Raw genomic sequence first — 23,388 nt, 5'->3', positions numbered from 1 at the left:
TTTCTGACTTTTTATTTTATGTATGCTAAAGACAGTAACATTATTTCTAAAAATAATTTCAGTTTTTCCCTTCAAAGGAGCTTTTCAAAGCAGTAAACAATACAATGCAATTTAAAACTAAAAACCCCCCAGTAAATATAAAAATAATTACAGAAACTGGATAAAAGAAAAAAAAATCAAAGAAAGCAGTAAGAGGCTCCAGCAAAATATTCATGTCATTATTCCCTATAGCTCCTATACAGCCAACCACCTATCTTGAAATTAAGCCAATTGAATTTGGGGACATGCTACTCTGCTTTTTCATAAAACAGAGAGCCTTAGCTTAACCATGGTGATTCGTGGTCTTGCATTTTTTTTTCAGTGCTTCTCTGGAGTGGCAGCAAGATAAAGATTGAAGTTCTGGTTTAGATCAAACGTAATTTAGTTTCATATTTAAACCTTATGTAGCATTGAATTGTAAACATGTTTCGATGAAAGCAAGCCAGATTCCTAAACTAAGGGCTGAACTGGTTTGCTTCAAATAACCATAGTTAAGGCTGTTCACATTGCAGTCTGGATTAGGACATAACAAAAAGCTGTGATAAGTTTTCATGACCCAGGTAAAATTTAGAGCCTCATCAAAGAAGGAAAGAGTCCGATGGTAAAATCTTGCTCTCATTCAGTCTTGCAGTGCTATATAAAGGTTTAGTGTTTTGTACAAATGCAGCCAGTATTTCTGGCTTCTGAACTGGACATTGATAGTAATGTGTAGAGAAAAATACATTTCTTTAAAATTGGCACCTAACAGAAGCTGGTAAGAGAAATAAATTAGGAAAGGCCTGTTTTGCTGTAATGTGTCAAATCAGATTTGTGTTGGCTTCACTAGGATAGTGGGCAGTGCAGTGCAGGAAAAGATGAAGATATGAATTTGGTGCCAGTACAAGATCTTAAGAGTTGTGAAATATATATATATATAAAGCCACTGTGTTGAGTCAGTAGTAAAACATTTGGCTCAAACTTTGTTTTATGCAAAGGAAGCCAGTGATAAATGATAGATTTTTAAAAAAATGAAAATAAAGAGTTTGGCTTCCCGGAAAGTGGTAATTTATCACTATTTACCCGTATGCTAGCTTTTAAAAAATTAAAATTGGATTAAATTGTATTTTGAATCAAGAATATACTCATGCCTTGAAAAAGGGTAAGCTGACCTAAGCTATTTAATCATTTCCATATTTCATATGAAAAGATGAATATAATTCTCTCTTCATTTTTTTATCCCTTCCTTTCTTTGTGACTGTAACTTGGTGAATTACTTCCTAATTTAAATTTAATCTATGTTTATTGTTAAATATTAAACACTGCCATCTGCTTCCTACAGCACATACCAAGACAAAAAACTTTCTTTTCCTTTAAAATAAAGCTGGATCAACCAAAGGCTTACTTGGTCCAGTAATTTTTTTCCATGGTGCCAAACAACTTGCCTCAGAAACCTACAAGCAGGATGCAAACACATTAGCATCACTCCAGTGATGTTCTCCAGTGATCCAAATAACTGTCTCTGTGTTGCTTCGTTGAGCCTGTAGGATAAATTTTTTTGGTAGTCTGCAACCTCTTTCAGAAATCTTCTTGATCTACACAATCTGGCTCCATCTTTCTGCTTTGGTAGAGCTGCTTGGTATAGCTCCCTCACTTTTAGGGGGATAACTTTATCTTCCATCCTGCCCTTAACTATGGGAGGTGAGATAGATAAGCCATAAAATAAAATAAAATAACTAAATTCCACACTTTTGTGTGACAGGAAGAAATGGTGAAGTGAAGTGAGGAAGGAAGAAGAAAGAAAAAGAAAGAAAGAAAGAAAGAAAGAAAGAAAGAAAGAGAGAGAGAGAGAAAGAAACTATAACACAAGCTCTTGGGTGTGTAGGATGGGGATGTGTAGCTAGGAAAATGTGTCCTTCCTCCTTTGGGAAATAGAATAATCTCACAAGATATAGACAAAACTAACTTTTTCTAAAAGAGGTAAAAATCCTTACAACTTTTTAACTAGTCACATGCAAAATTGTCAATGGTGGAAAAAGTAAAATTGGAGAACTGTGAGAATTGCCAGTAATATCTCATGAGAATTTCCAGTGCAAAAAAATGCACAAGAAAAGTTAAGACTCTCAGCAGAGCATACAATGGCATTTGTCTCTTACTCAGAACACACAATCACTGAGTTTACAGAGAGAAAACATACATCAGAGACAGTATGTATCAAAGACCATAAAGCCTAAGTAGCTCCACACATTTCAAGATAAAAGTAATCTTACTTGGTTTTTCTCGCTCAGACTTGTTACTTATTCCTTAGAGATGAATGAATCATTGGAACAAAGCTTCTTCTTTGCTCCTCATATCTTCCATATTCTCATATATTTCAATCTTTAATCAGACTCTCAGGAGTGTGTACTGTATATTGGAGCCTTTTTCCTAGTCCTCGTCTATTTCTTCACACCAAGTCCTCATCTATTTCTTCACACCATGATTTTTTAAAAGGTAGAAATCCTTTTCCTCTACAGAAGGGAAGAAGCTAGGGGAATCCTTTTGTTACCTACTAAGATAAGCATCCTTCTACAGGAAGGTCCTGTTTAAGACAGAGAAGATATTGGTACCAATGTCTCCAGTCTATGTCACAGGTAGCTGACAGATTAAAAACCTGTGAAGGCAGGTTGGCTTCACATCACTCTGATACTGGAAGCAACGCATAACTTTCTTCATTAATAGCCAATCACTCCATTCATTTCTTTTTCTTTATTTGGTGCACCCATTTTATAGTAGCAATTTCTGTAGTTTACATGTGCTGGACCAAGAATCATCTCTTTTTCTCTGTCATGCGTTTCCACTCTTTAAGCCATCAAGAGACTCTGGGTTATAATACCATGAACATGCTGGCTGTGTCCACGTTGATTATTTACTGTTATATATTTTGTTCTTCTCCCTTGTTTCGCTCAGCTCTTGTCTATTGTAAAGTACTGGTATGTAGTATTTCTTCATGTGGATTAATTGTAGTCCTCCGATTGTTTCATTTGCCCTTTTCAAGAAAAGAGAAAAGGGAAGAGAGTACATGAACAATGAACTGATTCCCAATCCTCCTCTTGAGTTTTCTTGGTTGATACCCAATCCTCCACTAGAGCATGCCTCCAGAAGTATGAGGAATGCAGCTTCCAGAATTCCTAGTCAACATACCCAGAGCAGAAAACTGAGATCAATCCATAGGTGAAAGAGGTCTTAATCAAAGGTTTTAATAGGGCCAAAATCAAGCAATGTTTTTTTGTGTGTGTGTGTAACACTTTTGTTAAGTGTTATTGATGTCACCCAGCCTTCAAGATGTATTTAACCCACTGGAATCTGTAGGATGTGTTATTGTAGATTCGGTTTCTGAAATCTCATATATGCAGCTATATGTGTGGGTGGAAAATGGCATAGGAGACTCAACAGAGTCTCTTTTTTTTTCTTTGTCCCTTCCCTTTCTTCCTTCTGTAAATGTAATTGTATAGGTTGGATCAGATAAATTATATTGCACATTTTTAGCTTCATGAAACAACTGGTTAAGGGGGGTTGGAAGAAAATTTCAGATTAGTTACTGGTAAAACTGTCACTATAACTTTGTGCAAATGTATATAGACTGAGTGTGTCTCATGTATGTTGAGTGTCTTAGACTAGAGTACATTCCGGTAATGGGTTTTTCCACCCAGACAAATGCATATACTGGTCACCTTTTAAAACAGTTTTGCCTCCTGCAATATTCAATATGCTTCAGTCCTCAGACAGCTATTTTGACCATTACAAGAATATCAAGATCACTCCACTTAAAGAAGAAAGTGCCTTTCTTTTCCACAGTTTGTTGGTTTATTTAGGTCCCATTGAGGTACCTTTCTTTCAATATATGTAATGCAGCTGTTAAAACAGCAGAGTCATCCAGGGCAAAATCATACAGCAGTTTCCTTACCAAGATCCCAGGCATTTCTGAACATGTTAACATCACTGTGGAATATTTCAGTTCCCAAACACAACAATCGCACTTTCTGCCTGTAGAGAAAGTCATACAGATGAACAGGCTTGGTAATGGAACCAAGCGTTCTTACTTTGAGTTATGACTGGAGGAAAAGTTCAGGCATTGCATAAGGTGTTCATCTGTTATATAATTTCCGAATAGGTAAGATTTCCATTTGGATTTCTCAGTGCCAAATGGTTCTCCCCTACAATCAATCTGTTGCTGAGCTTATAAATTGCATCTGGCACAAGACCATGGAAAAACTGTGCACATAAAAATCAGTGGATAGACTTGTATGTTATAGAGATATCGTTGTTCATATAACAAAAAGTAACTACTTAATAACAAGACATTATAAAACTAAGGCTAGGGTGTTAGACAAAGATGAATACCCTATTATGAAAAGCGAGAACTAGAAACTTCTTAACAAGTGTACTTCATGTTTACAAGCATGAGGCAAGCAAGATAGGGATATCTATCACAGATATTTATTTGGGTGGTGGGGGGAGGAGAAGGGGATATTCTCATGGTCACTATAGAGGGAAAACGTGGCCAATCTTGACTGATCCTGAGAAAAGCTAACCAGGGTAATTTCTTAGATGGGAGATCTTCAGGAATACCAGGTTTTTACACTAGATTGGAACATTGTTTTACATTCCATGATGTTAGAAAAAAAAGTTATGGCAAGTCCACTTCTACGTTGTTTGCCAGGAGAATTACATACTCACATCCACCATATTGTAATTAGAAGTTAAGCTTGACTCAGTGGAGGCCGGCTTCACATAAGCAGGTGAAAAAATGTCATTTTCTTCTATTTTCTCTCTCTTTTTTTAAAAAAGTAAAGTAACAATTTAGTGTCCAGTTTTATAAGGATAAACCAAGTTTGTCAACGAGGCTGGCAAAGTGACTTTTTTATAGGTGTTTTATCTAGCATCAGGAAAGCCTCAAGCATGCAGTAAAGCTAACATCATTGAGCAGCATTATTACGCCTAGCTCAGATCTGGAGTATCCAGTCATTCTTTCAGATACCTGAAGGTCCTAGCAAGGATTGATTAAAGTGGCTTAACTACTAGGGGGTTATTGTTTTTTTCTAGATAGATACTTAGATTATGATAACTTCTTTGTTTAAGTTTATATGCTGTTTTTTTCTATCTATTGAAGAAGAGAAGCAGAGAGGCTTCAGACCATAGTGGCTATCATTCATAGCAGTAAAACACATGCATTGCTTACCAGCAGTTCTAATGTTTGTCCCCAGTAAGATTGGAGAATTGAAACGCCAATCATAGAGGTGTTATTACTCAGAGGCTAGCTGGAGGTCCAGTTTAAGGCTGCTTCATACATTGAAAGAGTATCTCCAATCAACAAGAGCAGCAAAAATGCTTGATGCCAAAATCACACGCACAGTGAAATCATCAAGTAAATGGGACCTTCCTATATTTGTGTCCCAATATTTGACACAAATGAATATTTTAGTTCAGGGTTCAACTGTGGAGCTCTTGATACTCTTTGACTTTGCTTGCAGGTGTTTTATTACCCAATCAGGCAGGGTGAATTTGATTTAAATCAAGTCGATTTAAATCACATTTTAAAACATGTTTTAAATCACTAGTAAAAAGGCTCGATTTAAATCAACTCGATTTAAATCGTAATTTTTTAAAAGCAACTGTCATCACTGTCCTGCAGCAGCTCCTCCTCTGACCCGCTGTTGATTCACCGACAGTCCCAGGATTGCAGAATATGCAGAACCTCATGCTACATAACTAAGCTCCATTTCATGCTGAATAAACTAAATTATTAATGTATCTTAAATAGAAAACTATCTTTAGATAGATTTTTTACTCCAAAAGCGTTTTATTAAAATAAACTTAATAAAAATTCAAAAAAAAATTGATTTAAATTTTTAAAAACCTGATTTTTTTTTATTTTTTAAAAAAGATATCTATTTTTATCCACCCTGCAACTAAGTAACTTCATCAGTGCAATAAAACAGAATTCAGTCCTATGGCCTTAGACTGCCACCCTAATATATGGGAATAATCCAGTCAAATTCTTGGCACTTCCCTAAATGCTGTTTTTATGTGTTGTTACTATGATCCTGATATCCCTAAGCTGAAAAGCACATCCTGTAGCTATATCTGCCCAACGATCAAGACCACTTCCTCTATACCTAATTACAATACATATCAAGCTGATTTCTTGGTTTTTGCTGCATTCTTTGTCGTTTCTATACTTGGGAGTAGTTTAAGTGCTGGAGGCCAGGATGTTTCTTTTTCCTTAATATGCCAACTCTTGATGAACCAGCTGGTTCAGACTTTATGCTCCACATCCAGGGTCCACCTCTAGAATTTGGCAAGGCTACTGGGAAAAAATGGTTACAAGGTCTAGCTAAACCAGTTCCTGTCTCATAGATGTGAAGACAGAGACAAAAATGAAAAAGTTTTCTAAGTGGCTATAACTAAACGCATTCAGTCAGTCCCACAAAAAAAAATAAAAAAATAAAAAAAAATTCTCAGGTAGTATTTCAAATCCAACCTGTAAATTAGTTGTTTTGATATAGTACTATATTTGAAGGGATTAGGCCAAAAGTATGGTTAAGAAGCCCCAACAGTCAAATCAAAGTTAATGTTTCTGTATGCAGGAAATGGCCATGTATGGTGAACTGTCTGCTATCCATGTGTGTTTTCTTTATGAATTTTGTCCTGAGCTCAACTGGTACTTGTTAGCTTTCAGCTGGTGTTCATCTGTTCTTGCCCAGGCTCAACAGTCCTGCAATGCTCAGTAAATGATGCCACCATATGGTAGCACTGAAGCCACTTAGAGGTTAGAGTCAGTGGAACCTGTTCAGGATCTGAAGAGTAAGAAGGTATGGGATCCAATTTCGGCTCCAGAGCAGATGTTGAGACACTCTAGGGTAGGGGTAGTCAACCTTTTTATACCTACCGCCAACTTTTGTATCTCTGTTAGTAGTAAAATTTTCTAACCGCCCACCGGTTCCACAGTAATGCGCCATGTATCGTCATCTCCGCATGCTTCTCGCGCATCATGGATTGGGTTTGGGGGGGGGCGCCAGCTATCAGCTATGCTTGTCTGTTACAGCAGGGTGGTGTGGGGGTTGATGCGCGAACTATTCTGGGATGAGGCTCTTTTGTGCGCGGTTGCACTATAGCGCCATTTAGTTTCACTTACATAACGTGAACTAAACTTATGCGCGGGCAATACAAATAATATATTTTCAGAAATCTAAATTGTCATGGGGAATTTTATGAAAACCTAGTGAAAATGTTTTTGAATAATGCTATGAAATTTTTTAAAAAGTCAATTAAATTAAAAAAAGGAAAAGTGCTTGAGTATCGGACAAAACCCCTACCGCCCACCATGAAAGCTGGAACGCCCACTAGTGGGCAATAGGGACCAGGTTGACTACCACTGCTCTAGGGGTTTTTGTTTTTGTGAGCTTTCAACCACTCTGTGGTTGGCATCTGATCTAGAGATAACATCATCTTCCTTCTGTATTTTCTTTTGTATTAATTTTATTGAGTTTTTTTAAAATATAGTAAAAACTAATGCAAACTAAAATGGAAGGAAAAACCACAGTAAAAGAAAAGTTTAGAATTTGCAGGAAAAAAGAAAAATAGTGAAGAAAAGGGGGGAAAAAACACCCAAAGATAATAATATAGAAATGGCTTCCAACTTTCATTACACCAAGCATAAGCTAATGTAGTAACTTTTCACCCTCTTTTAAAATTACAAATATAAACGAAACTTCCTGTTCTTCCCATCTTTGTTGCTTTAACCCAGGGGTGTCAAACTCAATTTCATTGAGGATTGCATCAGGATTGTGTTTGATCTTGGGGGGTCGGGGGTCATGGCCATGGGGTGTGGCCAGCTTGACATCACTCACGTCAGGGGCACCTGTGGCCCTCATACATGAGTGTCGCTCTGCCAGCGAAAACGGGCTCCCGTTTTCGGCTGGGATGGCCTCCTGGAACCCTCTGCCAGCAAAAACAGAGCTTGGGAGGACCGCATACTCTGCAAGCTCTGTTTTCCTTAGCAGAGGCACCACAGGTTGGTCCTGCGCTGTTTCCAGGGCGGCCCCATGGGCTAGATCTAAGCACCCTGTGGGCTGGATCTGGCCTCAGGGCCTTCAGTTTGACACCCCTGTTTTAACCAATCAGTCGTCCCACTCTTGGCGACTTTATAGATAAGTGCTCTCCACAATACCTTGTCAAGCACAACTTCTTTCAGTTGCTGGATATTCATCTTCATATCAGATTTGATGTTATCAAGCTGGCTTGTTCTTTACTTGCATGTCATGTCCCACTCCTCCTCTGACGGCCGGGTCATGGAAGTTTGTATCAAGTGTGGCCACAAAGCCTCTGCAGCTTTGCCAAAGTTCTCAGGGCAGGCAGGACTCCAAGATGTGACTTCAGCAATCCAAATTAGACTTTGCCTGACTCAAAGAATGCCAGAAAGCAGATCCTTTATATAGGCCATAGGGTGTGGCTCCATGACTCAGCACTTATCCAGGCCTGCCCCTCCCTTCCTTTTGCTGACGTCGCCTCTCCATTCTCCGGAAGAGTGGATCCCACCACCCTCCAGCTGCCGGCAATTCCAGCTCGTGACTGGCTTCCTGCTCCTCATGTTCACATGCTGTGGGGGAGGGGTTTATTTGCTTGGTCTGTCCGGGCATGGTGCCAGGACTGGGGGCTGGAGGCATGTCAGGCCGTTCATCTGCACTATCAGTCCCTGGCTGAGGTAATAGGAGATGAGAGGGGTCCGGCTGCGGAGAGGGGGGCGGGCGAGGCACAACACTGCACCTCCTTCTGGTTCCACTAACCACTCCTAGCATTGTTGCTTTCTCCAATGAATTTGCATGTATGACATGATATTCTTTCCATAACCGAACTTTTATTTATGCACAATCCACGAATTATCATCTTTTTAGTTCTGGCTCAGCCAAATGTCCATTATGGGTTAGGTTACCAGAAATACCAAACAAATAGTTTGGACAAATGCACCTATAGGTTGCTCCTTATCTAGAGCTTTTTAACTCAGAGGAGAGAGATTCTGTTGGCTTATCAGACAGTTGCATAGGCTACAGCTCTTTCTCCTGTTCTCAGGATTATTTTCATCCATTACAACAGTATGCAGCTTGTGTGCTGAAGACCAGGTACCTTTAGGACAAAATGTGATTACTTCAGGGACAGCTTTGATACCTGACCTCTCCAAAGTCTCTCTTCAGAAGAAACTAGGAAATGATTCTACACTATCCACAAATTCCTGTAATAGGATTCATATAAATTCATGTTAAGTTTGGTTGAATCGTGTTTGGGAAGTGTAGTGGAGCATAGTGGAGACTATTAATTGACTTCAGAACTGTTTTTCTGATCTAGCAGGCTTCCATCACTCAAGGAGAATGGAATTTATTGGTCAGTACTGAATTCTTATTTCTAAATTGCATAAGGAACTTAAACATAAAGAGTAGACTTCCTGTTGCATCAGATAATCCTTCAACCCACAAAAAATGGGGGTCAAAGCCAGAATAGCCATTATATAGATTCAGGTAGCAGACAGAGGCAGAATATTTTTGGGTGAAAATTACATCTTAAAGCAAATGATATACATTATATAAGTAACTTGGTTTGCCCCAGGTTTGTATATTCCTTTATCTGTGACAGGGAGGTAACGGTAACAGTAACAGAGTTGGAAGGGACCTTGGAGGTCATCTAGTCCAACCCCCTGCTCATACATTAATTGCTTTGCTACTGGCAGCAAAATATCTTAGATAATTCTTGATGGTGACCTAGGGCAATAAATATATTAATAGAATATTTCTATTGCCTATTCAAATGTGGGCTGGCTTTTGCTCAGAAAAAAAAATGCTCAATCATAACTTGCTGCCTCATCAAGAACCGAAAAACTTGATGTCCTATTTGTAACCTGCTTAATAAGACAATATTATTAAACTAACGAATCATTATCCATTTATATATCTTGCCATTAAATAGCAGATATTATGAGACAACATTTTTAAAATAGATGTTTCTATAATTGAGAATATTTGTTAAATTCAACTATTTACAATCACTTTATTATTTGAGAGAATCACTTAACTTTTAATACATATCAATAAATAATATATCTTGATTTTCTTCTGAAAATATGTTCAAGCCTAAAATGAAAAATCTAAAGTCAACTGAAGAAATAGTATTATACATGGAATGAAATGTCACTTGGATTTGGTAAAAACATATTTAGAACTCATTTTGAAACACTTCCATGAAATTCTTTAAAAAAGGTTAATTTAATGAATTAATTTATCTGAATATTTTGATACTACCGGTAGTAAAATCTAGTTTATTATGATCATTTTTCATACCTTAATAAATTTACATAACTTTGATTTAACTTTCCAAAAGTTTTGGTCTCAGAATTGTATTTCTAAGCTAAATCCACACTAGAGTTAATACGAGAGAAAAATTAGAAAGTTTAAAGACAAATAATTTATAAGTGCTAGTATAAATGTTTGTGAATTAAGGAATTTTTTCCCCCTTGCTAGTGTCAGTTTGGGGACAGTAAAAAATATCTGATGCCCACCAATATAACTTAGGCTACAAAAGGCTATTTAAAAAGAAAGGTTTTTATCACACCTTCTATCATTTAAGAAATGAGGGATACCAATTGTACCTCTGGAGCAGTGGTGGGTTTCTACCGGTTCGCCCCGCTTCAGGCGAACCTGTAGTGGTGGCGGCGGGAGGCTCCAGTCACTTGCCCGGACGTCATCACGGATACTCTGCGCATGTGCAGAAGGTTCTGCGCATGCGCAGAAACACCGTGCACGAGCGAAGCAAGTGTGTGTGCATGTACGTGCGCTCCCGGTTCCGAACCAGGAGCAAAGGTAAGAGGAAACCACTACTGCTCTGGAGGCAAATAGGGCTATAAAATGGAGGCTGTACCAAAGCAGATCCGCTTTCTAGGCCATGCCCCTATCACTGCATGCCACAATGATATATTGGTCAGACCCTGTGCAGATGACCTCACAAGAAATGAGGACTCAGTTTATATTAGGTGATGCCTTATGTATCCAGAAGTTGTGCCATGTAAGCTTTAAAAGAAATAACTAACATTTTGAATTGGGCCCAGAGGTTTACTGGTAACCATTACAGCAATCACAGAACAGAGGTTCCTTAGCAATAGTGGTTTTTCGCTGCTAACAGTTGGGCACTGCATTCTACTGTATATTAGTTTTTCCTTCTGAGTAACATTCAAAGTAAGTCCCATGGAAAGTGTGTTGTAATAATACAGTGTAGTGATAAGAACACGAACCACTATAACTAGAACTTTATGGTCTTGGTAAGGCCATATCTGGTGCGCTTACCGAATCTGGAGGAAAGTCTCCTCAACACAGCCTCAACTAGTTTTTCAAGCAGCCACCATGAATCCAAGGAGGTCCACAAGTTATAAACCAGCTGCTTCTGAGATGCATGAACCACATTAAATACAAATAGCATTTCCAATGTTTCGTCTTCTGTTTGGACACTGGAGCCAGCAACGTTCTTATAAAACAGAGAAAATGTAATATTCCAAAAGTGTGAGCACTTGATTTGTCCTAAGTGCAAAATGAACTTGTTGAAGTCCTGTTTAGTACTTTGGAAACTGCATTTAATATGTGTTTTATGTGCCTTATGTGTGTTTCTTGCATGGGAAAAATGCAGAGTCTATTTTAATAAAAACACGTAATGAATTTTTTTCCCAGTGTCCTTTGAAAAAAGAGGGAACCATTTGGGATAGGTTTAGAGGATGAGGACATAGAAACATATGGAATCAGATCAGTTTGGCAGGAATAAAATTAAAAACTGACAGGCATTTGGAGTAGGATTACCTCATAAATTATGCTCAATAATATGTAGCCCAATATATGCTACGCACAACCACATGATCACCATGAATGGATGCTTTTCCCCTTCAAACTCAAAACACAGCAGGAATCAGCATCTCTGTCAATTTAGAGTCCTATCCTATAATCTTCTCAGCCGGTAGTAGGTCAGGCTCAGAGGTAAGAGTTACTGAAGCACAATGAAGTATACAGCAATCAACAGCCAAGTGGTGGCACAACAGATGTTCTGGTGCATGGCAGTGATGGGATTTAAATTTTTTTACTACCATTTCTGTGGGTGTGGCTTGTTGGGCGTGGCATGGTTTGGTGGGCGTGGCAGGGGAAGGATACTGTAAAATCTCCATTCCCTTCCCACTCCAGGGGAAGGTTACTGCAAAATCCCCATTTCCTCCCCATCAGCTGGGACTTGGGAGGCAGAGAATAGATGGGGCGGGGCCAGTCAGAGGTGGTATTTACCGTTTCTCCAAACTACTCAAAATTTCCGCTACCGGTTCTCCAGAACTGGTCAGAACCTGCTGAATACTACCACTGGTGCATGAGTGTTTTTTAATAGAATGTTATTGTCCTTCACCTGTATTAAAGCATCTTTTTTCCAAGGAGGACAGGAGTTGGGCCATAGCTCAGTGTTCAAGTCCATGCTTTGTATGTGACAGAGGCCTATCCAAAGGCAGAAAAAAATTGCTCCAATTGCTAGATAAGCAACACTGAGCTGTATGAAGCATGGCAGAATCCTCAGGGTATGGTCTGTTGCCTCATTGTGTCAATGTTTCAGGGGGCGCTGAATTGATTGCTTTCTTCCTTTTCCTTGGAAAGCATATAGAAGGGGGTTCCCTGATCTTGTTTCAGGAATACAGGTAGTCCTCCACTTATGGCCACAATTGAGCCCAAAATTTCTGTTGATAAGTGAGACAATGATTAAGTGGAGCTTTGCCTCATTTTATGACCTTTCTTGCCGTTTGTTAAGTGAACCACTGCGCTTAGTTGAGTTAGTAGCAGAGTTGCTCAGTGAATCTGCCCTCCGCATTGACTTTGCTAGTCATAAGGTCACAAAAGCTGGGATCACATGGCCCCAGGATCCTGCAACCATCCTAAATATGAGTCCGTTGCCAAGTGTCCCAGTTCTGATCATGTGACCATGGGGATGCTGTGATGGTCATAAGTGTGAAAAAACGGTTATCAGTCACTTTTTTCAGTGCCATTGTTACTTCAGATGGTCACTAAATGAACCGTGGTATGTCAAGGACAACTTGTGGTGTTTAGGTGTCCAGAATAAAGGACTGTTTTTTTAGGTTAAGAAAATACTCCAGAAGAGTAGTGAACAAGTCTCCTTTCTGTTTTGCAGTAAAAGGATATAAATATTCTTGAAGTTTCTAATTGTTCTACTTATCGAATTTTAATCAGCAGTTTGCTCAATAGTTGTACCTTAGGGGAGGGCATGGAAGGTTATTCTAATAGAATGAATAATAATAATAATAATAATAATAATAATAATAATAATAATAATAATAATAATAATAATAATAATAATAATAATATTTTAATTTGTATACCGCCCTTCTCCCGAAGGACTCACATGCAGGGTATTCAGTCATATCCAAAGTCAGGCTCCATAGACAATTTATTATACAAATTACATTAAATGTTTAAATTGTTTGCCATTTTCTTCTAAATACTTCCTTGTTTGACACATGACTTTCAAACATTTCTAAGTAGGATAGCATTTTGTCTGGAAAAACAATTACAAAACATTGTGATTGGTCTACAGGTTTGATGTTTGGTATATCCTGTATGCATGTGTCTATGTTCGTGTGTGTGTGTGTGTGTGTGTGTGTGTGTGTGTGTGTGTGTGTGTGTGTGTGTGTATACATCAATCTTAAGTCAACCATAGTTTAGAAAAATGTGGCTTAGATCCTTTCTGGATATAATTACTCCAGCTTACCAAAAAACTTGATGAGCAATTAAATCAATATTTATTGTTATTGCTTTTAATTATCTTTTGGAATAGGATGAAAGAATTTCCATCAAAGCAATTTTTGTGTCTTTAGTGGGGGAAAGGGAAAAAAAAAAAAAGAAATCCTAAACTTTTTGTGTTGTTTTTAAGGACCGGGAAGCTGGAATATGCATGTCTAAGATGGAAACATCCACATCAATGGCTTCTGCGAAAAAAGAAGAGAAAAGTGTCCTTCTGGAAGACAATGGCTTTAGCGAACCAACGAAGAAACCAGTTCCTTTAGCAGCTGCAGCCACAGCAGCGGTGGTGACTCAAGGAGGTACTTCATAATCTTTTGCCTCATTTTGAAAGCAAGCCTGAGCTTCATTTTAAAGACTTAGAATTTCCAATGTCAGAGGTGTAGAGGTAGTCCTCAACTTACGATCGCAATAGAGCCCAAAATTTCCTTTGCTAAGCAAGATAGATGTTAAGTGGGTTTTGTCCCATTTTACAACCTTTTCTCACCTCAGTTGTTAAGTGAATCACTGCAATTAGCAACATTGCTTGTGGCAAAAGGCGACCTCATGACCCCGGGGATATTGCAACCATCATAAGTACACGCCAGCTGTCAAGCATCTGAATTCTGTTCACATGACCATGGGGATGCTGCAAGCGGTCCTAAGTAAGAAAAGCGGTCGTAAGTCACTTTCTTCAGCGCTGCGGTACCCTGGAACGGTCACTAAATGAATGGTTGGAAGTTGAGGACTACCTGTATATCCTTCTGCTAGGATGCTGAGTTTATTGGTCTTAGTTTCAGGAAATGGAAGTTGAGCGTTTGCAGATCTCAGGTGATCACAGAATGACCCGTTTGGCCAGACAACTGTGACTCAAAAAAGGTGGAGCTGAAATAAAAGCTACTTGAATCTAACATGATTTATGCATTCATTTCCTCCACTGATGATCAGTTGTTGCTTACTGGATGCCAGAGTGAAGGGGGAAATTTTAGTCCCTCTTTGATTAAAGAAACAAACATGCTGTTTTAAAATACTGTAATTTACAGGTTATGCTGTTTGTTTTGACTCCTGAATTTTGTTTTCAGAAGCAAGCACCCTCTGAAAATAAGAGCAAATGTAAGACTTTGGGATAAGGATTGGAGCTGGATAGCCAACCTTGTGGCATATAGAGTATCACAATTCTATTTTTGATGTAAAAAGTTGCCTGTTTTGCTTGAGATGAATGTGTAAAAGAAAAAAAATTGGGATGACTGCGGATCACGAGGGCTACATAATGAATAATGTTAACCAGAAAGTAACTTGAGGGGATAGGGGGAAGCCTGAAAAGACCGATGATGCTTCTTAAAATAAAACAGCTAATATTACTTAAAAGAAGGCTTTGCGCACCTAACTTTCTGCAACGAAGTGAGAAATGTTGTTGGTATTAAAAACATATGCTGTAAAAAATCAGTTTGAATTTAGGCAGCAACTTTTTTTTATTTTTTTATTTGCATTTATATCCCGCCCTTCTCCGAAGACTCAGGGCGGCTTACACTATATTAAGCAATAGTCTTCATCCATTTGTATATTATATACAAAGTCAACTTATTGCCCCCAACAATCTGGGTTCTCATTTTACCTACCTTATAAAGGATGGAAGGCTGAGTCAACCTTGGGCCTGGTGGGACTTGAACTTGCAGTAATTGCAAGTAGCTGTGTTAATAACAGACAGACTTAGTCTGTTGAGCCACCAGAGGCCCACCAACTCGCTGGTGGGTTTAGATTGCTTTCCTCTAGAGCTCCACCATGCAAGACAGTCATTCATACAATTGATATTGTATAAATACCAATACAATTGATAGATACAATTGATATTGGGGCATTTATACAATTGATATCAGGATGGATGAAAACCCCATCAGGTGTTTTCATATCTATGGAAGCAATGGAGTTCCTTTCTGTGTAGATTTTTCTCTGCAGAGACCATGGTTGGTACTTTTTAATTTTATTTATTTGTTTGTTTGTTTATCAATTTTTAAAAATTGTCCACCTCCCTCACAGAGAAACCTTGGATGGTGGACAAGTAAAATATTAAAAACATTTTTTAAAAAATCATATAAAAAAATAAGAAGAGGCAAGCTTAACAAAATATAATTTCAGTTATTTTCTTAGTAACCCCAATTAGCATCTCATGAAGATATGAGTACTGACATCAGCCTTCCTTAACTTGGCATCCACTGTTGAAGTGCTGCTCAGAATTCCAAGCTGACATAATTGCTATGATCTTTTGCAATTTTGTGAATTACATTCTAACACAGCTGAAGTCCCCCAGTCTGGGGAAAGATGCTCTTCCTAAACTTTGCCTATTCCTTTTAAATGTGCAGAATGATGTGGCCCTTTGAACTTCACATCTATGGAAAGCTGACTGAGAAAGTGGTGGTATTTGTTGTCTTTGGATGGAAGCAACAAGAAATAATCATAGGATTTTTGCTTGTGTTGGTTTGATACCAACCCACTCCTTGTTTGTGTTATGTGGGATAGAATAACCTTTCACAGCAGGAACTGAAGGAACACATTAGCTAGGACTTGACCAATGGAATGTGACAAGTGGCATCTTCAGCTGTCTAAAGTTTTTTCAGCTGCTTTGTGGTCTGTCAAAAATATTTCTCATTGCTGGACCAGCTCTGCTTTAGTACACATACATTTCCTTATTTTTTCCTCACTTTATATTTACATCTAAGACAAAACAATCTAGGAAAATAATTGTTTTCATTTATCTTCGTTTCAATAGATAACATTATTTGGGGGGGGGGGTGAGAAAGTTTCCCTGCTATTTTTTGCTGCAGGACTGGGTATACTTTCAAAATGTGTAACCTTAGCTTTCCCTTTTTCAGAGGAAACTTAGCTAGTTTTTGCTCTACAATTCAGAGGGAAATTGTAGGGAAGAAATAAAAATTATACAGCTCTGAGTTATGTAGTCTCTCAGATGACACTGAGTGGAAGAAAAGATATTCAAAAACTCTGTGGAATTTTGAAGGACAATATTTCTTAAAAAGTATTTATGGACTGTCATGTTTGGATTCTGGGTGCAAAAAAGATCCTTTTCAACTTCTGGAAAATATTAATTTATTGACATGAAGACTAGGGGAATGGGGGAAAAGACATATGTATGTGAGTTTTACAGTGTTTTAAAATAGTGCCTCAGGAGATGAAAACATATTTATTTGTTTGTTCAGAGAGAGAACAAACAAATAGAGAGAGCTGAAGAGCTGGGAGAGAAGAGCTGGGAGAGCTGGGAGAGCTGGGAGAGAGAGAGCTGAAGAGCTGGGAGAGAAGAGCTGAATGAACTCTAAGGCCTGGTTTCCTTTTAACTTGTTTTTAAATGTGTTCATGAATCCCAGCCTTTCTTAAATTTTCTGCCAAGAAGGATTAAAAATTCTGCAGTTATTTCATAACACATTCTTTATACTTTTCAGATTTTTTTTTGCAGCCTCATTATACTGAGGATCTTACTATATACATTTCTGACCTTAGGCAGGTTTTTCTCTGTGTGATACATTTGGTCATTCTTTGGCCATCCTTCTGCTCATTAGCTTATGAAGAAAGGGTAATGTAAACCAGGTTTCATGCCAGGTAATAGGTCACCTTTTTGTAGTAGAAGAGTGCATTTCCTGCCCCCACCCCACTATGGTAAAACAACAGTGTTTCTGGAGGTAAAGGAGTCAGAATTTTACATCTTTGTTTACATACATACATACATACATACATACATACATACATACATACATACATACATTAGATTATGCAGATACCCCCAAGATTGTGCTAGTTTTCAGCACTGATGTTGGAAATTTCTGGGAGTTGCAATCATATATTCCAAGGCTTTAGGTTGCCAGACTTTGCCATACATGGTTGAAGGCAGCTGTGACTTTACTAATGGCAGACTCATATTTTGGGCTGCACAGAATCCAGGTTTCCATAGAATCACAAGTTCTCACATGTAGTTAAAGTGAAGGCATAAATCTACCTCAACCGAAGCAGACCAACTACAAATGACATATTCCTTGATATAGTATTGCACTCAGTCCCAAAGGTCCTTTTTTTCAAGAGGCAACAGGACTTTCTGATTTTTCTTTGAAGACATTTCGCTTCTCATGCAAGAAGCTTCTTCAGTTTTTACTGGATGGTGGGAAGTCAGAGCTGAAGAAGCTTTTTGGATGAGAAGCAAAACATCTTCAAAGAAAAACCAGAAAGTCCAGTTGCCTCTTGAAAAAAGCACCTTTGGGACAACAATGACTTGGATGACTGAGAATCTGATATTCACCATTCTCAAGGATAACAGGTACAGCAAAGCGGTCCCCTACTTTTCAGTCTTTGCGGACAGGAAGTGATGGTGGCAGCAGGTGGCGGGGGAGAAGGAATGGTTTTGCGCACAAAACCTTGTCGTGTCCCACTCCTCCGCTGACGGCCGGGTCAGGGAAATCCGAATCAGGCTTGCCTCTGCAGCTCTGCCCAAAGTCCTAGCAAAGTCCTCAGAGCAGGCAGGAGACCAGTAAGTGACTTCAGCAAGATAAGTTCGACTTTGCCTGACTCAGAGACTGCCAGAAAGCAGATCCTTTATATAGGCCATGGGGTGTGGCTCCATGACTCAGCACTCATTAAGGCCTGCCCCTCCCTTCCTTCTGTTGCCTCCGCCTATCCAATCTTCTGATGCGAGGGTCACTCCAATCAGCTGTTGGAAGTAAACTTTCCTCAGGCTCACATGCTGTGGAGGAGGGGGAGGGGTCTAGCTGCTCCGTTTGCCTGGGCATGGAGCCAGGGCTGGGGCCGGGGGATGCTCCCTCCTCTGCAGCCTGCTTGGGCATGGAGCCAGGGCTGGGACTGGGAGGTGCCCCCTCCTCTGCAGTTTGTCTGGGCATGGAGCCAGGACTGGGGCCGGGAGGCATACATTCCTCCGTGTTCAGGAGCAGATAAGCAGACCCCGGCTGCGGTGAGAGCGGACAAGACACAACAAACCTAATCCCGCGCATTCATAAATGGATCTTAGCATGCTTGCCCACTGCTTGCATGGACCGGTTACAGATCAATAGTGGGTCGTGGACCAGGGGTTGAGGATTCCTGAGGTACAGCCTATAGTAACGTTTTCTAAATATATTCTTTTATTCTATTTATTAAATCTATATAGTTCCCCCATCTTGCCAAAAATAACTCTGGATGGTACACAACAATCAAATAAAACAACAAATGCAAAAATAAGAAGTATAAAATATAATAATTCGTACAATATTAATATATATTATAAAACCTTATTATTTCATTATTAGTTATTTTATTATTGTTTATTAACATATCTTTTTTTATCTGAATCATTGAACATGCAGCTAAATGTTTGACATTCAAAAATGTCAAATTGCTTAAAATTTAGAACCTGTGGCTTCACTTTCAAAATGCCACACATTCAGTTTGTGTTTAGGCATCTAGGAGCTATTAGGAAATTTTGTTCGTGAAATTCCCAACCATAGGACTACAAACATTTGGTACTGTAGCTGGCTATTCTGCAGAATTTTTCAAGTTCAAGAATGTTACAAAAGATTGTTGTAAAATATGGTACTGTGTTAATATGAAGGCTGTAGGCTAGCTTAGGAATTAAAGGCTCCCAGAAACAGGATCCTTTAGGTGGAGAATCAAAATCAGATCAGACAAGATCAGATCAACAGTGATTGAAGTCTCCGTTTACATGGTTGTTGGACACAGTGACTACAACATAACACCACCCATCTTACAAATATTGATCTCTTCTCCATGGAGGCACTGCCCAGAAAAAGACGTTGTCAAACAATCTGGCTACTATCATCTAGAAAATTTCACAGATATGTCCATGAAATTACCACAAGTCAAGTTTGACCTTTGTATTATATCAGTCATGCTCAGGCTAATTATGTCAGGTACACTTGGGCAGAAAGTATGTGATTGGTGCTGCCATTTTGATTCCAGGTTTGAATATATCATAGTAGGGTTCTGTTCTGTTCCTATTTTCTTACAAATCTATTAATCTATTCATGATTCCTGTTCTTTTACTTCTTGGAATCGGAACATGGTTGAAAAAAACTAAAATTTCATAGTTGTTACTACCTAATAGTTGGGATATTATTATATGACCGAACCTGGAAGTGGTTATGCAATATTTGTATCCCCTCAAGCTGTGCTGTTGCCTTATGGAGGCAGAAAGAATGCTGTTCCTGAGAGTAAGGATGCCAGGAGCTTATGTCAAGAGTATTTACTCCCAATAGGGTCACCCAAGGTGCCCACTGAAAGCAGGTAGTCATCTATATCGGGGGTCACCAACCTTTCGGACCTCAGGGACCATCAAATTCATAATTTTAAATCCTGAGGACCACTAATATGAATTTTTTAAAAAGATAAATAGTATTTAGTGCAATATAAAAAATGCAAATAATTTTTCTGTGGACCACCAAAAGTTTCTTGCGGACCACCAGTGGTCCACGGACCACCAATTGGTGACCGCTGGTCTATATTACTGGCAGTGACATAGAAAGATGCTATGAAAGATGCTAGAAAGAAAGACAATCTCTTCAGTGTCAACCAAGAAAGTTCACGCTACTGTATATAGGAGAAAGCAATGGTAATTTTACCATTGGTATTTTACCAAGAAAACCAAATGAATAATTAAGATAAAGTGATTAATGATATAGAAGTTGATTTCCCCAGGACAGGTGGCACTCAATTTGCTACTGAGCTTGGGATTTGTTGGAGCTGGATTTGTTTGTGCCGTTATTAGATTAAAGTCTTCGTGATGTGACGTTGCCATGCAGGAAAAGAAAAATCTGAAAATGGAATTACAGTGGGAATGTAAAACCTAGAAGCATTGAAATGGGCTCAGCACAGTAAAAGAGGAAATAAATCAACTAGACATTGACATCTTAGGCATCAGAATTGAAATGGACCCTTTCAGCCATATCATACTCTTGGGACATGAAAATCAGATGGAGTGGTATTGTTTTCACATTGGAAAGGAAATAACAAGGACAATACTTGGGTCCAATGCAATTAATGTTTGAACAATATTATATAATTAGACCGTGCAGACAACCTTTTATTATGTTTATGTTCCAACTACTGATGCAGCAGATGATAAAGTTGATTTGATGATCAAATTCAATCTGAAATCAACAGCTCATGTAAGCAAGAGGTGATTCTTGCTGTTAAGGAGTATTATTTTCAAAGTTGAAAATAATAAGAAGGAAAATGTAGTTGGACTGTATGACCCAGGAAACAAATGAGGCACGACAGCAATTTAAAAGGGTATGCTAATCTAGTGATTTCTTCATTGCTAATCCAGTCTTTAAACCACCGAACAATACATGGACAGTAGCAGATGGAATGCACAGCAATCACATTGACTATATAATTGATACAAGGAGTTGAAAGACCTCAAGATGAAAGAGAAAAGATGTGTGGAAGGCAAACTTTGCACTTTGAAGAAGCAGAAGAGAAAGAGTATTGATGCGTTTGAATTTGGGAGTTAGAGAAGGTTACTGAGAATATCATGGATAGGCAAGAAAATGAACAGGTGGGTTATGAAATACGTCAACCCAGCATTTTCACTGAAGGTACAAATGACCAGATTTCAATCATCATATTTTATACACATTGGCAAAGACCTCTAGCTCTTTTGAGTTTTCTACAATGCTGGGAAAGATGGAAGGAAAGAGAAGAAGAGAAAGACCAGCAACAGATGAATGGGCTTAATTACAGCAACAATGGGTACACCATTGGAAGGCCTAAAGGGCCTGATTAGGGGCAGGTCATCCTGAAGAAAGTGTATCTATGTGGGGACTAAAAGTTGACAGTATCTGGATGGCACATAATTATTATTATTATTTTTTTATTTATTCGATTTTTATACCGCCCTTCTCCCGAAGGACTCAGGGCGATGGACAGCCAAGGTAAAAACAGACAATACAATATACAATTTAAAATACAAATTAAAAAAATTATTTTATAATTGGCCTAAAAAACTTTAAAATATATAAAAAACTAAAAAACCCTTAAAATTACTAATAGAAAATTTAAAAATCAATAAAATTTAAGCCAGCCCTGCGCGAATAAAAAGATGTGTCTTCAGTTCGCGGCGGAAGGTCCGAAGGTCAGGTATTTGGCGTAAACCCGGGGGAAGTTCGTTCCAGAGTGTGGGAGCCCCCACAGAGAAGGACCTTCCCCTGGGGGCCGCCAGCCGGCATTGCTTGGCGGACGGCACCCTGAGAAGTCCCTCTCTGTGAGAGCGTACGGGTCGGTGGGAGGCATGCGGTAACAGCAATAATCAATATTTAGATAGGATTCCTTGATCTCATAGCATTTGATGGCTTCTATGCAATTATGTCCAGGGACATGGTGGCTCAGTGGCTAAGTCGCTGAGCTTGTCGATCGAAAGGTCAGCAGTTCAGCGGTTTGAATCCCTAGTGCTGCATAATGGGGTGAGCTCCTGTTACTTGTCCCAGCTTCTGCCAACCTAGCAGCTTGAAAGCACGTAAAAAACGCAAGTAAAAAAATAGGGACCATCTTTGGTGGGAAGGTAATAGCGTTCCGTGCGCCTTTGGCATTTAATCATGCCAGCCACATGACCACGGAGACGTGTTTGGACAGCGTGGCTCTTCGGCTTTGAAACGGAGATGAGTACCACCCCCTAGAGTTGGGAACGACTAGCACATATGTGCAAGGGGAACCTTTACCTTGATGCAATTATGTTTTATGAGACGTCTTATCTGAAGCTTGCCAAGATTAATGCTAGCAAGAGATACCACAGCTGAACTGTTCACATTTAAAAGAACAACTTCACATTCAAGATAGAATCTGAATTTGAAATCTCTTTGAATATTCCGCTGGTGGAACTGGAAATTGTCATGAATGTATACATATTTGTACAATTTTTCAGCACATGCTTATTTCAAAGTGTCAAGTGCCTTGTTATTGAATCCAAAAAAACACCATCTTGTACCCCATAATGCTATGCACCCCTCATGACACAAATACCAAGTTGGTAAATTGATGGTGTTTATGTTGGCAGCACTTTTTTCCTGATGTCTGGCTCTGTCAAGACTAATTTTAGCATTTCTAAAGCTGGGTTAAAATATGGCCTCATTACTTTGATGTCAGAGCATGGTTTACTATTAGTATATTCTGGGGTTTATCATTTTAGTCATGTTTAACACGGCAACGGGAGGCACGCACTATTAAATCTGGCTTATTTTACATTCCTGTCCTGGATTATTTATTTGGAACAATTTCCTCTCTATCAAAAGCCACAGCTAATGCTGAGTTTTAATGTGTTATTTACACACAAAATAACCTATTTACAACTTGGTATCTGCCGGAGGGAGAATGAATGGGCTGGTGCTCCCTCTATTCTGTTCTATCGGAGTTTAACAATCTGGATTGCTAATAGAACCATTTATCATAGGGAGGTAATTTATTTTATGTTGGTTACATAGGTCTCACTGCCTCTGATCTATGGAAATACTTGGTGTATAATGAAGTCCAACCA

The 23,388-nt window shown here is 38.8% G+C and overlaps 1 protein-coding gene across 2 annotated transcripts in view; it reads left to right on the top strand.

The window, feature by feature from the left end:
* Nucleotides 1-23,388, top strand: part of GLI2 (GLI family zinc finger 2) — a 308,719-nt gene that overhangs the window by 43,647 nt on the left and 241,684 nt on the right. For both annotated transcript variants that reach the window (XM_058195532.1, XM_058195522.1), the window contains exon 2: nt 14,005-14,173. Coding sequence is in view for 1 of the 2 variants with exons in the window: in XM_058195522.1 (XP_058051505.1) it covers nt 14,026-14,173 (148 nt within the window). In the remaining variant the exon portion in view is untranslated. The remainder of the gene's footprint in view (nt 1-14,004; nt 14,174-23,388) is intronic.

The sequence above is a fragment of the Ahaetulla prasina genome, chromosome 1, assembly GCF_028640845.1.
Source record: "Ahaetulla prasina isolate Xishuangbanna chromosome 1, ASM2864084v1, whole genome shotgun sequence".
NCBI lineage: Eukaryota > Metazoa > Chordata > Lepidosauria > Squamata > Colubridae > Ahaetulla > Ahaetulla prasina.
Note: the sequence above shows the minus strand (reverse complement) of the source record. Positions and strands in the feature narration are given on the sequence as shown.